The sequence below is a fragment of the Zingiber officinale genome, chromosome 1B (assembly GCF_018446385.1).
Source record: "Zingiber officinale cultivar Zhangliang chromosome 1B, Zo_v1.1, whole genome shotgun sequence".
NCBI lineage: Eukaryota > Viridiplantae > Streptophyta > Magnoliopsida > Zingiberales > Zingiberaceae > Zingiber > Zingiber officinale.
In genome coordinates, this window is record NC_055986.1 from 133,961,413 (window position 1) to 133,977,229 (window position 15,817).

Sequence of the window (15,817 nt, forward strand, 5' to 3'; positions counted from 1 at the left end):
CAGATCTAATTGTGACAACACCTTCAATGTTGTGGCAACATCTTCAAGTGGTAAAATGTGATTCGCTCGCCCCTAGTGTCCCCGTCAACCCGTCCCTAAGCTAATATGGAAAAGGTAAATCACGAATGACTACTAATCATTAGTGTAAATGACCCAGACATAGAGGTAACACCTTCAATGTGGCATAAGAAGTGGAAATATAAATCTGATTGTCTAGTTACGCAAAAGGTGGTAACGGTTGGCCTCCGAGGCTGATAAGACGAAGGAAAGGCAATCAATCTCCCAGCATCTATCGATCTCTATGGGCGAGGTCGCAGCATTAAATTTATGAGCAGAGTTGCAGACGACGGCATTAATGCGCTCCGCTGGCACTGGCCTGCCTACGTTTAATGCATGGCACTATGGCAGAGAGGTGAGTCGTCGTCCATGCATACATACATCAGGACAACCCAACAAACACACCATTAATCCATGTCTAGTCCATGTCCAATAAAAAAGACTTCTTCTTCGTCTTCGACTTCGGATCTGAATCGAGATCGAAAGAAACGTACAGCAGTTACTCATTGCATCCGATCGATCATTGCACATATGAGCCCGTCACAATCGAACAACAAGATCAAACAAATGCCCCTCCCTAACTCGGTCAAGTACTCGCACCTCGTGCAGGAGTTGATTGGTGATCAGAAAGGAAACAATATCATAACATTCATGAAACCGAGTCAATACCCGAACCACCACCATAGGCCACACGTACGCGCGGTTCGTTCTTGACTCCATCTCACCATTCATCGTAATTATTAGTGATCTATTTAATTCGATCGATGATCGATCTCCATGATTCGTGCTTTTCTATATATACGATCGATACATCGATGTCTGCTTTGTAATTAGTCCCCGTAGTGGAACACTGCGGCTTTGATTTTTTGAACCGTGCAGGAGATGAGGCTGTTGACGGTCTCCACCGACTCCACCGTCAGCTTCGCCGTCGGCTGGTTGTTTACGAGGATTTGGAATCCGACGGTGAGAAGAGAGCCCTCCCCGCCGTCCGGGAGGATGGCGAACCCCGAAGGCAGCAGCGCCACGTAGGCCGAGTCGCCGCCGTTCATGACCAGGTGCATCGCCGGCACGTCCACCGGCGCGTATACCACCATCGCGCCCGACGCGTCGGCGCACGTCTCTTGCAATATCAGCATGCTTGGTTGGTTCGAGCTCACCGCCTGCGTGTTACAAAATGGGATTTGTGATTTCGGATTTAATTGTTGTTTCCTTGTGATTTGATTAATTAACGGAATGCGTACGCTGGCACGGAGGAGGGAGACGGCGTTTCCGGCGGCCTGGCCTTTGGCGATGTGAGCCATCTCGTACATGGGGCCGCCGTTGGAGAGGATGTCCCACTTGCTTCGGAGGCCCGCCTCCCGGAGGAAGTCGAAGAGGCGCTTCGGCGAGATCAGGGGCAGGGGAACAGAGGTGGCGGTGCTGAGAACCACGCCGGCCGGCTCGCCCGGGTCGCCGACGCTCTTCCTCGTCATCACGTGCACGTCGGGCCCGATGCTGTGCGATTCCAGTTTGGTCCACTCGTGCGCCGACGACTTGCAAACGCCAGCGCAGAAGGCTTCGGTCATCCTCTGCGCCAGCTTCAGCATGCTCCGTCGCCCGCTCGCCGTTATCGTCCCTGTTAGTTCCGCCCAATATGATTTCCAAGAAATTTATTCACCGATTGTCCATATTAGTTACGTAATCCATACACGTTAATTACCAGACTCGTCCAAGTTGGAAGCGGACGAGAGGATGGCGAGGCACTCGCACCGGCGCTGAAGGGTGGCTAGCCACCGACCGGCGCCGAAGGCCAGGCCGGAGCGGAGCAGCGGGCGGTAGAGAAGATGCACCTGAGACTCGTCGTACTCGGCGTGCTCCACCCATACGAGCTTCGAGTAATCATTGGGCATATCTCGTACCACAAATCCAGAAGGCATCAATCTGCAGCTGGATCCAGACGATGCGTTTTCTCTGATAAAGTCGACGGAGACATCCACCACAACCCAAGTGCCCTCCTCCGCCTGCTGCTTACAGAATCTGAGGAAGTTCACCTCCCGAATCGCAACTAACGGCGACAACACTTGTAGCTCAGCGCGCATCTACATTTGCAAATCGACAAATTGTTGCTCAGCTTTTTGATTCTTCAAAGATTAGATTACAAACAAAATCTTGGCTCACGAGTTGCAAAGCGCCGTTTTTAGTTCCGCCCGCACCGTTGCATATGACTTCTACGGTTGTGTTCTTTGCTACGATGGAAGAGAACATATTTGCCCAACGATCCTACATCATCGCAAACAATCAATTGGATCGTGTGATTTCTTTTGAAAAAAAAATTATAAATATTTACTTACAGAATCCATGAATGTTTCAACGAGAGCTAGGCTATTTACGATCACCATTCCGGTCTGCCTCGAGGCCTCGGCGACAAATCCAGCCGGCGACAAGCCGGCGATGCGGCTGACGCTGCGGTGATACTGCTCGTAGTTCAAGGCCTCCGCGCTACCATCCGAACTCCGGATCCAAAGCGGTGCGTCCATGTGCGCCATGGTCAGTAGCTCATCCATGGCCGCCAGTGCGAGCTCCAACAACATGCTCCTGTCGGATGAGGTCAGGTGTGCGACGGCACCGCCGCCGTGCAACGGGCTGATGGTCGCAGGCGTCGGAGGAAAAAGTTCGGGAGGGACTAATCCTGCGGCGAAGCCGCCGTTGCTGCCCACGCCAAGCTCCAGGAGCGATCTCGGAAAGGGGGGCGGCGCGACGTCGATGTTGTCAGCGGCGAAACACGGCGTGGAGCGGCCGAGGAACTTGCCGGCGAGGGCGCAGAGGCGGTCGAGCTCTTCTTTGAGCCTGGCGTTCTCGATGCGGAGGTTCTGCTCCTCGAGGGAGATATCGCCGAGCATCGCCGCGCCGCCGCAGTTGCTGCAGACAGGATTCCTCGTCGCCTCCCCGATCGCCATGTTGTCCGCACGAAGCTTGTCGTTCTCCTGCCTGAGGATCGCGTTCTCGTGCCGCTCAATTTGTGTCTGTAATCAACACAATTAATTAATTAATGGCGAGACGAACAACAACAAATTCTCGATCGGAAATCAAATCAAAAAAGAGAATTGCGATCAACTATGATCACCTTCATCTGAGTGCGCCGATTCTGGAACCAGAACTTGACCTGGCGGCTCTCCAAGCAAAGCCGCTTGCTCAGTTCAAGCCTTTGTTTCTCATCAGGATGAGGGCAATCCTTGAACAAACTAATTAAAGATGAACAGCAACAAAAATATAAATTAATTAAATCTGTAATATTCTTCTTCTATATATAATCAAACAGGGAAATATCGGTAAGTAATATACGCTTCGAGTTCTTGGATTTGTTGCGGCGTGTGGCGATGGTATCTCTTCTTCTTCTTTCGGGGATTCTGTTCTTGATCGACGTCGTCGCCGGAGACAGTTTCCAAGTTGTCGCTCCCTGATCTGCAATCGTTCTCATCGCCAGTTATTCGGCTTAAGTTCATCTGTGCTTCCGTGCCGGTTTGCTGCAGAAAAAGGCGAATTAAACCAACCAACCAACCAACAAACAAAAAAGAATCCTAAAAAATTGATCAGTGAATAATTAAATGGAAATACAGAAACCCTCTAAGAATCAACTTAATAAATTGTAATTACCAGGCCGAGGGAGAGAGCTGGGGAGGTGAAGGAATGTTTTTTTTGGGATCTGTGGGAAACGAGGCCCCGTGGAGAGAGATCACCGCCGGCGTTCATGGAGGCCGATCTCCTAAAACTCATCGAATAGTAATTTGTATCCAGCTCCTCCTTTTAGCAAGATCCACCTTAACTCCGATCATGATATATCCAGCAGAGCATATCAAGAACTCAACCAAAGCAAATAAAAAAAAGAAAGAAAGATAAACAGATACATGGGAATTATTAATATATACATCTCTTACAATCGAGGAAAGTGATGAATCAAAAGTGGAGAGAGGATCACGGGAACCAAAACCACCACTGGTCCTATTCCATTCCCACCACTTCCTCTCTCTTAATTATTCGCATTCATGGTAGCAGCAGCTCCTTTAAAACCCTAATAACTCAAAAACACACACACATGTACAGAAAAACTCGATCATTTCATCGTAGCAAAAATTCATGAGGAGAAGAAGAAGAAGGCGATCGAGATTTCGGAATATCGACACTGCGACATTCGAAGCAAATAATTAAATACCCAAAAGCAAGCGAAGAAGCAGCTAGCAATAGCTAGCTAGCTAGCTAGCTGTGAGAAGAAAACCCACGCCTGTGGTCTCTGCGCCTTCCCCACCCTCATAATTAAACGATCGACGACTACGCCACTACGAATGATCAAAGACAAGCCGAACCCTTGTGATTCGGTTCGTAAAAAGATTAAAATTTGATGTATATACCCCATAACGTCGCAAAAATGGAGGAGTCTACGTGGTACTGACACGGTACACAAAGTTCCGAGCAAAGACAGAATGAAGTTTGACTTCTCCACCGCAACAGCAATGACGGAGGAGTCAAAATCAAGTCCTGACGCAACGCCGGGCTCCATCTTTCACCCGACCGACCAACACATCACAGTGAACAAAAATAGAAGTAAAAGTTAAGAGGAATCTCAAATTTTATAAACCATAAAAAATCATACTGTTTATCAAAACATAAAATATAAATAAAGAGCGTCATTTCAATATTTTTTTATCTCAATCCAACATTATTAAAGAACCTATCAGATAGTGATGCGATGATGAGTCTATTTATCACGGGTCAAGTGACATAATATTGATCAAAATTAAGATAGCCAACATCGAGGTTTACGGAGGGAGTCTCGATCAAAGATGTCTGTCTGATTATCCTGATTGGCAAAGGAGTAGTCGAACGGATCACCAGGCCGGTCAGATGAAGGGCATCATGGGCCAGTTGGACGAATGACCATCGTGGGCCGATCGGCCGAACGGATAAACCCGTAGCCGGTTGTTTCGGTCGGTAGGAAAATGAGCAGCTCGGACCGCCCGTCCAGTGCAAAGAATGACATTACACAGGGGTAGACGAGAAAACAAAATAGAGCTATCATTAAATATATGAAGAAGTCAAAATAAAGAAAAATATTTCATCTATTATTAATGTACAGAAGTTAAGACAAAGAAGCCTTCCTCTCCTCTGGCAATTAATATCATTAAATAAGGGCAGACGGACGATCACAAAGAAAGGTATAAAAGGTACACCAGGTATGAGGAAAGATAAGATATTCATATTTCTTGATGATTCGTTCTCTCTTCCTGATTCTGACTTGAGAGTCGGAGGGCTAATACCAGGGACCCTTTCCCTGATTTGGTTTTATTTTGCAAGATTGAGATCTTCATCCTATCAGTAGTCATCTCATCCCCGGCTTTCCAGTTTCTCTCATTCGGACAGGATCATTTTGGCATCGTTTATGGGAATGTAGCCTACATCCGAATAAGAAGATGAAAGATGCTGGGCGACTCACAACAGTGATGCTGATGCAAGAAGATCTCGATGCACTAATACAAGCTCGAGTGATGAAGATATTTGAGCAACAGCAATAGGCGTTGGCCGATCGGCCAACGCATGAGCCTACTGCCTCTGTAGCAGGTCGACAGGTTGAAAGAGAAGATCAAGCAGATCAACTTTCTGCTTGAGAGCCAAATAGGAGACCAATCGATTCCTATGGGGATGCCCGTAATACACCAGTCCTTGTCAACCGAGCACTATTGTGGGCTCCCCCAAAAGAAAGCATCCGAGCGGATAGAGATCGGGGATCATCCTCGGATGAGGCGCCCGTACGGGACACACGAAAGGGGGAAACGCCAAGGGAAGACATCTCGCCTGAGCGGGTGAATCAACAATTTTCGAAGGGGATCCTAAATGACCCTCTACCAAAGTATTATACCCCACTGACGATCGGGGAGTACAATGTAACAACTGATCCCAACGATCATTTGACCAAGTTTGACAATGCGACCACCCTTTATCAGTACACTGACGGGGTGAAATGCCGAGTCTTCCTTACCATTCTATCTGGATTGACGCAATGATGGTTCAAACGGTTGCCCAACAGCTCGATCCAAAGCTTCAAGGACTTCCGAGCGGCATTCCTACATCACTTTGCTTGTAGTCGTCGCCATCAGAAGACGAGCATGAATTTATTCTCGCTGAAGCAAGGGCCCCAAGAGGCCCTAAGGGCCTATATCCAACGCTTCAATCAGGTGGCGATGGACATTCTAACGGTCTCCTCAGATGTGTTGGTGAACGCCTTCACCCAAGGGTTTACCGAGGGAGAGTTCTTCCGATCGCTCATTCAGCAGCCGCCGAAGGACTTTGGTCATCTCCAAAAGAAGGCTAATGAATACATTAATGTGGAAGAAGCCCAGACGACAAGGAAGAAGAAGACGGTCGCCGATCCCGCAGGAGCATCCGAGCGTCATCAACCGAGTAGTCATCAACCACCCAAAGGGCCTTGGTCGAGAGCCCTTCCACACCAGGAGACTAGGCCACATGTCGTACAGTAGGTGGCAGTCGCTCGTCCAAGAGGCAGATCGGTTGCAACATAGAGGTATATCTCGATGACATATTAATAAAATATCCAAGAGCTATTGATCTTTGCACAGACATCGAGGAGACCTGTCAAACCCTGAAGGCTTATGAAATAAAGCTGAACCCGAACAAGTGCCTGTTCGGCGCCGAGAGCGGTCGATTCTTGGGATACATCGTCATCGAGCTGGGGATCAAGGCGAATCTAAGTAAGGTCAAGGCTCTGCAAGATATGCCACCGCTACACAACTTGAAGGAAGCCCAGTGGCTGACCGAGCGTATTACCGCTCTATATAGATTCATATTCAAATCGTTCCACCGGAGTCTACAGTTCTTCAAGGTGTTGCGTCGGGCGATAAAATTCCATTGGGACGCGGAGTGTGACCGAACGTTCGAAGTGCTCAAAGTTTATCTCAACTCTTTACTTATATTAGCTAAGCCGAGTGCAAGAGAGCCACTCTGGATCTATCTGTCGTCTACCGAGAATGCGGTTGTCTTGGAATTAGTTAAGAAGAATGGGCAAGAACAACCCGTGTATTTTTTAAGTCATATATTGAAAGACGTTGAATCCCGCTACATTGGTCTGGAAAAGTTAGCTAACGCTTTGGTATTAGACGCTCGGAGACTCCGCCCATAGTTCCTCTCCCATCCAATCATCGTGATGACCAACAGTACCTTAGGAAGAGTCCTCCTCAACCCAGAAGCATCCGGTCGGCTGATCAAGTGGACAACTAAAGTAAGTGAGTTCCACATCGAATACCATCCTCGAACGATGATAAAAGCTCACATCTTGGCTGATTTCATCATAGAAATCCAGAACGACGAGCTAGAAGCAACTTGGAGAATATATGTTGATGGCTCCTCCACCCGACAAGGCAGCATGGTCGGCATCCTGCTCATTTCCCCAAGGGAAGACCGAATGTAACTTTCCATTCGGCTAGATTATCGCACCACCAACAATGAGGCTGAATATGAAGCCTTGATAGCCAGCTTGCAAGCATCGCGGCACGTCGGAGCCATAAAGGTCCTCATTCACTAGGACTGCCAGTTGGCCACTCAGCAACTGACGGGGGTGTTCGAGATTAGCAACCCCTGACTCAAGTTATATGCAGAAGCTTTCGAGAAGCTAAAAATAAATTTTCAAAAAGTCATTGCACAGAAGATCCCTCGATCGGACAATCAAGTAGCAGATGAACTGGCTAAGTTAGCTAGTTCATTATCACCGGTCGTGATCAGCCAGCTGATCGAACATGTTTCTTTGGTGGCACATATTGACCGGATGGAGGGAGTTGTATTTCCGAACGACTGGAGAATACCATTAATTGAATTTCTTCGATCAGGTAGTACGCCGGTCGACCAGGAAGCGGCACGTCTATTAAAGAAGAGGGTCAGACGGTTCACCTTGGTCGGAGATCAGCTATATAAAAGAGTCTTCTCTAGGCTCTTGCTCAAGTGTGTTGGACCAGAGGACGCAACGTACTGTTGGATCGGATGAGTGCGATAGAGGGGGGGGGTGAATATCACACTCTTAAAACTTTTCTTTTACTTTAAAAACAAAGTTGTGCAACGGTAAGTAAAAAGACACATTCGGTTACTTGGTTCGAAGCCTAGGTCGACTCCTACTCTAAGCCCCGTGATCCTTGACCGCACTAATAGACAATCCACTATAACCCTTCTTTCCGAAATCCTTGGAAAGAAGCAGATCGTACAAATGCAACTAGAAGATAGTAACATACTACTATCTTCTTTTAAATCAATTACAATGCAAGCTTTAAATAATTTTATCGATAAGAGTAGAAGATGAAGCTCGGTCGGTCGGATGGAGTAGCTTGCTTGATAACGTGTAGAAGTCTTGTAGCATGAGTAGCTTGCGCAGAGATGAAACTTAAAACCGATCAGATAACATTACTCAGCCTCTGACCTCAAGCTTCTTTTTATAAGATCGTCGATGTTCGGTCGACCGATCCCTAGGTTCAGTCGACCGAACCAGCTTCCCTCCTTCTTGGCTGAGATTTGATGCTGATTCGATCTTCGACATTAATTGATCATTAAGGGTTCGGTCGACCGATCCCTTTGTTCACTCTACCGAACAGGCTCCTTCCCTGTTCATTGAGATTTACCGTGATTTGTATTTACTGCGCCTTTAATATTGATCGTTCGGTCAACCGATCCTCTGGCTCAGTCGACTGATCAGTGTAGCTTCCTTCTACTTTTGATCGTTGCTGATTAAACTGACCTGTGCTAAGTCATCCTGGTTCGGTCGACCGATCCCTACATTCGGTCGATCAATCCGGTCGAACCTGCAACACAGAGTTAAAAAAAGTATCCCTGTAACACAAAGGTTAGCACAGTAATATATAATGCATGAGTAATATTAAACAGTAGAACTGTCTTGATCTCAACTTGGAAACCTTCCCGGTTTCTTCAGTTGGATCAGCGACCTTAGGTTGTTTCTTCAAGAACCCGACCTCACTATCGCTCCTCCAGTTGTTTACCTCAACTTACCTGCCAAACATGGTCCTCTAGACATGTTTGGACTTTGCCTGCTCAGTGTATGATCACCTGATCCACTAAGACTTTTCATGCAATACTATATTAGCCAACAACAATAATAATGCAGAATACAATGGTAAACCTAAACCTAGATTTACCGAGATCCGCTGGTCCGGTCGACCACGGAAACCATCCTATCAACCTTGCTTGGAGTTCACTCCTCCAAAACTTCTCGTTACCTAAGGTTATCTCCCCCTAGGGGTTTCACCACTTGGATTCACTCACCAAGACTCAGTATTCGGCTACCCAGGGATCAGGTCCTCTAAACCTATCCACCTGGCTTCCACGATCTACCAAGATTTCCCTTGCCTCAGTATTCCGCTACCTAGAGATCATGTCCTCCAGACCTATCCACTTGGTTCCATGATCTACCGAGATTTCTCTTGCCTCAGTATTCGGCTACCCAGGGATCAGGTCCTCCAGACCTATCCATCTGGCTTCCATGACCTACCGAGATTTCTCTAGCCTACAACTAGGACTTCCCTTGCCTAGCTTACAACTATGACTTCCCTAGATCAAGCTCCATACTTAAGCATACTTAAACATATTTGTCTAACATTAAAATCTTGGAGGTCGATTGCACCAACAATCTCCCCCTTTTTAATATTTGACAAATATGTTTAAGTTAGGTCAATTCAAAAGATTTAGATTTCTAACTTAAACCCTTTTTCGCCCCCTTTTGTCAATCATAAAAAAGAATCCTTCATAAATATCTTTGATTTCTAAGAAATCCCTAAGTTTTGCACCAACAATGATGTAAAACCCGAAACATTCTCAAGATATTTCCTAAAGTATTCCCTTACTCTTTTGAAAAATAATAATAAGATGTAATTGGGTTTTCAAATTGAACATGCATCAAGAATATTTTGAAAAATATTGATTCTTAGTGTCAAAAATTCTTTTGAAGAAGTTTTCAATATCATTTTCAAAATAAAGATAAAATATTTCAAGGTTAATTTTAAAAATATTTTCAAGGATTTTACTAAGATATTCCAAGGCTTAAAATATTTTTTTGCAAAACCAAGATATGAATGCATTCAAAAAATATTTATCAAGGAATAAGAATGCCATAAAAATAATTTTCAAAAAGATTTGCAAAGAGTTTTTCAAAGTATGAAACATAAAGTTTTAAAGGAATTTTGAAAGTATTTTTTAAACTATGATTTTTCAAAAAGTATGAGTTTGAAAAATATGATTTTGAAAAGATAATGCTTGAGCTATGTTTAAAAAATAATATTTTGAGTTATTTTTGTAAGCAATTTTTTCAAAAATATTTTCAAGCTAATTTTAAAAATGTTTAAGATGATTTTTACAGAATTAAGTTGCTTTCATAATAATTTTTTAAGTAAGTTTAAAAAGATTTGCAAAGTGATTTTTATTGTCCATACTTTTAAAGGAGTTTTTCAGATCATGATGATTTTGAGGAAAGTGTTTTAAAAATAGGATACTTAAACTCAAAACTTTTCAAAACCTCTTTGAAGATATATTTTCAAAAATATTTCAATTTGAACAATATGTCTTCCAATATAGTCTCTCCCCCTTAACTAGACACTCTTTTTAGATATCTTTGTTACCCACAAGGAAGACTTTTCTATATGTGTCTAAGGGTCATGGTTGACTTAAAGATCTAAAGACTTTAGATGGTGAATAATTTATATATATAATACACTAAATCAATCATCAATCAAAATTTGAAAAATATTTCTTAAGAAAATATATTTATAGGTTTTCAAAATATTTTTTTTTAAACAAAATTTAAATTTTAATTTTCTTAGCATCTCACCCATTCTAAATGTTCAAGTATGGTAATCCTATAATTGTGTGAGATGACTTTATTGATTTTGAGTTTGTTGAAATTTAAATTGAATTTTAGTTGAACTTAGATTATGTTAAGTTAAAGAATTATTAAGATTAATTAATGGTAACATTATTTGAATTTATAAATTATTGTTTAGTTTAGAAATTTTAAGGTTATTTGTTAAGGATAATTAGCTAATTAAGGATTAATTAAGTTGATTAGGTTAAGAATTGTTTTTAATAGTTATGGTTATAGGTTGATGGTTAGATTAATGTTTGATTTAAACTTAATTTAAAAGTTAGTTTCAATTGAGTTTAATTTAGTATGATTATGCACTTTTAATTAAAAATTTGAATTATAATTGTTAGATTAATTATTGCTTATTTCAATTAAGTTTGATAATAAGTTTCATAATTAATAGTTATGGATTAATTGATTATGAATTATTATTAATTTAATTAGTTTCTTAGGAATTAATTAGGTAAAGATTTTAGAATTTTTTTTAATTAATTTTGAAAATTTAATTTTGTTTAAGGTTAAAGTACTTTATTTGTTGATTAAAGTTAAGATTTCAAGTTGAAATTCATTAAGAAATAATTAAGTGTATTAAGTTAAATTGTAAAGTTATTGATTAATTTAATTAAGTTAAAGTTATTAATTATTGAATTAATATTGGTTAAAGTTAAATTAATTTATTTATTGATTAAAGTCATTAAAGATTAATTATGTCCATTAAGGTAAATTAGTAAATGATTAGTGACAATCAATTATCTATATAGTGTGCTTTTAAATTACACTTTAGTAAATTTAAGTTTAAATTAAGTTTATATTAAGTTTATTTTAAATTTAGTTTTATTAATTTAATTTGAGTTTTAATGAAGTTTGAATTAAATTTTGATTAATTTAAGGTTATAATTAATTTTAGATTTTAAGTTATGTTTTTACATTTTATTTTACATTTAAATTAAATTTGGTTTTCATAATTAGGTTTAATATTTGAATTAAATTTGAATTAGAGTTTTTTTTAAAATTATTTTAATTAAGTTTTTAGTTAAATTTGAAAAAGATTATTAAACCCATGTTAGATTCAAACTTAGCTTTGGGTTAATCAAGCAGACTTAAGGATAAGTTTTCAGTTCAGTCACTACAAGAAATTATAGATTTAACCACACCTAATAGACAACAGTTTTTTGAGAAACTGTTGTCTTTTTGTTATTTAACAACGGTTTTGTTGAAAACTGTTGTTGTTAGTCGTGTTTTTTAAAAAAAGACAACAATGTTTAAAAAACCGTTGTCTTTGACATACATAAGACAACGGTTTTATGTCAAAGACAACGTTTTTTTAAACATTGTTGTCTATGAGATATCTTTATTTGGCATACGACAACAGTTTTAATCAACCATTGTCTATTAGTGTTGTTTAAAACTATGTTGAAACTATGTTGAAACTATGTTGTCTAATAGTTTTAATCAACAGTTTAATCAACATAGTTATTTGCCTATGTTAAACTATGTTGTCTCTAAGATGTATGTAGTTATTTGCATCATCAACTATGTTGAAACTTACTTACATTAAACTATTTTAAGATGGATGGATTTATATCCCTTTATTAAGAATAGCAACACTTGCACGTTTTCTTTTTACCACATCGCGCGCACCGCCACCAAAAACCCGCGCTAACCCTAATCGCGATCTTCTCCCCGACGGCGACCGCCATCTTCTCTCCTTCCAGTCCATGCCGTTCACAAGTTCGTGATCGCCGTGGCTCATTTTGTCCCGAGGTGCGTTTTTCTTCTTCTAATCTGGTGAAGAATCATAGCTCCCGAACGCTTTTCTCTCTTCTTTGCGCTTTTCTCGGAGGCATAAAAGTGTCTTGTTCTCTTTTAGTCAATATATCATTTCCTTGAAACCACACTGCCAAAGAACACACCATCAGAAGCATCATGAACCACATATCTTTCCTACAACCTACGTGCCATGTATTACATATATCTTTTTCCATTCTTCCACTTTCATTATCTTCTGTCTTCTTAAAGTTTGAAGTAAACTTTAAGGGTCCAACATTGTCAATGTGTGCAGCATCTTTAGCCAATTGTAATTCTAAATCATCATCATTTTCTGGGTGGGCATCCAAATCTTTGAACAGAAGGCTTCCCCTGGCATCTGAATCTATGTTTAAAATGTCATTTCTAGCTGAAACATCTGGATTTGCTGGGTTTGCAAGGATCCTTTCAATCTTTTCATTTCTGCTAACTTCCTTGTCTCCTTGCAGCATTGTTTGCTTCATAGATTTTTCCAGCAAACAAGGATCATGAACTGCCTGTGGCATCTCATCATACTTATGGTCTTCACCTGGTAGTTGATTTGCCCTGAATTCATTGCAATCTTGTGAGAAAGCACCGATTGCTTTTGCATTATTGTGTTCTTCATATAGCATAACTCCAGTTTCTTTTCGGTTGATCTTAGTTTCCTCCAATTTCATCTGTATCTTCATCAACTACCAGCCCAAATACAAATTTCTGAGACATGGATGACTCTTTCTTTGAGCATGGTTCCTGCCTAGCTTCCTTCAGGGTTTCCACTGAATTTCCATTATCTTCTTTTATTTCAAGATGTGTCATGAGCTTGTTTTTCTTGTCAATGATTTGCTCTTATATACCTACACTAGATGTTATTCAAACATGATAGGCACAAGATTTTGGTCATCTATGAATGTAAAATAAGATCAGTATGATATTGGAAAATTAAAAGTGTCAAGCAATCTATGTAATAGTTTCAGTGGCACTAGACAACCTCCTAGCTTGTAGAATAGCTTCCTCTTGTAGTTTCTCAATATGCTGAATATTAGAGGATTTCACCATATATTGAATGTTAATTGACAAATTGTTACCTCAAGTTTCTCATAGTTGCCTGCAGACTAGCTTCCTGTTTCTTTATTCTTCAATGAAACAATAGTTGCCTCAAGTTTTTCAATATGCTTGCTTGCTTGACAAATTTTTAATTTGCTTTTGGTATTCATTAATAGTCCTATCTTTGAGCTAGAGTTCACATTATAGTTTATTTCAAATATTTTTTCATCTAAGGTGGTTTTGAACCCTTCACGTTTTTGCACTAAACCCTTCCCTTTCTTCACATCCATAGATAGTTTTTCTCTTATTAGCAGATTCGCTTATTTTAATAATTTAGTTACTCGATTGTATAGATTGTATGCTAAGAATATCTTATGTTTCTTGTTCATTGTGTTAAGATCTTGTTGTATACTGTACAATTGTTTTGAAGGTAGGTGTTATCTCATTTCTAGCTGATTAGTACTTATAACAAGAATGGACAAAGAATGGATGTCAAAGGATAGACTATCTAGTGAATATGATATTGGAGTAGAGTCTTTCTTGCAATTTGCACTGGAAAATGCTAACGATCCTAATGCAATACCTTGCCCATGTGCAAGATGTGGTAACATAAAGAAGAAAAATGTTGAAACTATAAGGGCACATTTGTATTGTAATGGTATAGATTTGACATATCATACATGGATATGGCATGGGGAAAGAACTATGACAGAAAACTCAATGAACAGTAATGATCGCGTGGGGCAAGATGAATACAAATATTTTTCCGAGGAGCCTATAGATATGGTGCAAGCTGTATATGATAGTTATGTTGAGAATCCAAGCGAGTTCAATAAGCTACTTGAAGATGCTGAGAAATGTTTATATCCTGGATGCACAAAATTCACAAAGTTATCTGCAGTTGTGAAATTATTTAACTTGAAGGCAAAATATAGTTGGAGTGATAAAAGTTTTACCGATTTACTTATTTTGTTAGGAGAAATGCTTCCAGATGACAATCAATTACCCTTATCTTTGTATGAGGCAAAGAAAAGCTTACGTGCATTAGGGATGGATTACGTGAAAATTCATGCTTGTCCTAATGATTGTATCTTATACCGGAAGGAGTACGAAGATTTTGCCAATTGCCCTACTTGCGGGACATCAAGGTGGAGGTTGAGCAACAAATCCAAGATAAAAGAAGGAGTTCCTGCAAAGGTCTTGTGGTATTTCCCACCCATGCCAAGATTTCAAAGAATGTTTCGGAATAAGGCGATATCCAAGGAGTTAACCTGGCATACTGATAAAAGAATTCATGATGGATACTTACGTCATCCAGCTGACGCACCTTCTTGGAAATTAGTTGATCGCATGTGGCCTGATTTTGCTTCTGAGCCCAGAAATATGAGATTGGCTATATCCGCAGACGGGATTAATCCCCATAGTTTGTTGAGTTCTACATATAGTTGTTGGCCAGTTTTAATGATCACATACAACCTTCCACCATGGTTGTGTATGAAGAGAAAATTTATTATGCTCACTTTGTTCATATCTGGTCCTAGACAACCAGGAAATGATATTGATGTTTACTTAGCACCTCTGATTGATGATTTAAAATGTTTATGGGATAAAGGTGTCGAAACATATGATGCATATCGAGAAGAAAGTTTCTCTCTTAAAGCTGTTCTGCTATGGACAATCAATGATTTTCCTGCATATGGGAACATGTCAGGATGAGTTGTGAAGGGATATCATGCATGCCCTATTTGTGCAGAAAAAACTTATTCAACAAGGTTGAAGCATTGTAGAAAAATGTAATATACGGGCCATAGAAGGTTTCTACCTTTATGTCATCCTTATCGAAGGCAAAAGAAGGCATTTAATGGAAACCAAGAATTTAACCTTGCACCAAAGCCATTGAGTGGCCATGAAGTTTTGGAAAGAGTTGAAAGAAATAATTATCAGTTGGGAAAAATCAGCGGAAAGCTATCATCAAAGAGGAATGATGGAGAAACATGTTGGAAAAAGAAATCAATATTCTTTGAACTT

At 40.7% G+C, this 15,817-nt stretch overlaps 1 protein-coding gene across 4 annotated transcripts; it reads right to left on the minus strand.

Annotated features, from left to right (window-relative positions):
• Window positions 1-639: 639 nt before the first annotated feature.
• Window positions 640-4,397, minus strand: LOC121980209 (homeobox-leucine zipper protein ROC5-like). 4 transcript variants are annotated; one of them, XM_042532174.1, is made up of 9 exons: window positions 4,247-4,397; window positions 3,972-4,105; window positions 3,691-3,854; window positions 3,379-3,560; window positions 3,161-3,278; window positions 2,388-3,059; window positions 2,215-2,316; window positions 1,757-2,135; window positions 640-1,672 (listed from the first exon to the last, which is right to left on the minus strand). In XM_042532174.1, exons 3-9 carry the CDS (start codon window positions 3,808-3,810, stop codon window positions 888-890), a joined length of 2,358 nt encoding a protein of 785 aa, XP_042388108.1. In that variant the 5' UTR covers window positions 3,811-3,854; window positions 3,972-4,105; window positions 4,247-4,397; the 3' UTR covers window positions 640-887. The 4 variants fall into 4 exon arrangements, with proteins under 4 accessions (XP_042388108.1, XP_042388125.1, XP_042388104.1 ...); XM_042532191.1 differs by having other exon boundaries at window positions 640-1,217; window positions 1,299-1,672; window positions 3,972-4,388; XM_042532170.1 differs by having other exon boundaries at window positions 3,972-4,390.
• Window positions 4,398-15,817: the final 11,420 nt, after the last annotated feature.

Bases quoted from the DNA above. Each gene is read 5' to 3' on its own strand.
- LOC121980209 (XM_042532174.1), bottom strand. From the start codon at position 3,810: ATGAGTTTTAGGAGATCGGCCTCCATGAACGCCGGCGGTGATCTCTCT. The intron at 3,060-3,160 runs GTGATCATAGTT...TGTTGATTACAG, and splicing joins ATCGGCGCACTCAGATGAAG to ACACAAATTGAGCGGCACGA. The intron at 2,136-2,214 runs GTGAGCCAAGAT...TTGCAAATGTAG, and splicing joins AAAACGGCGCTTTGCAACTC to ATGCGCGCTGAGCTACAAGT.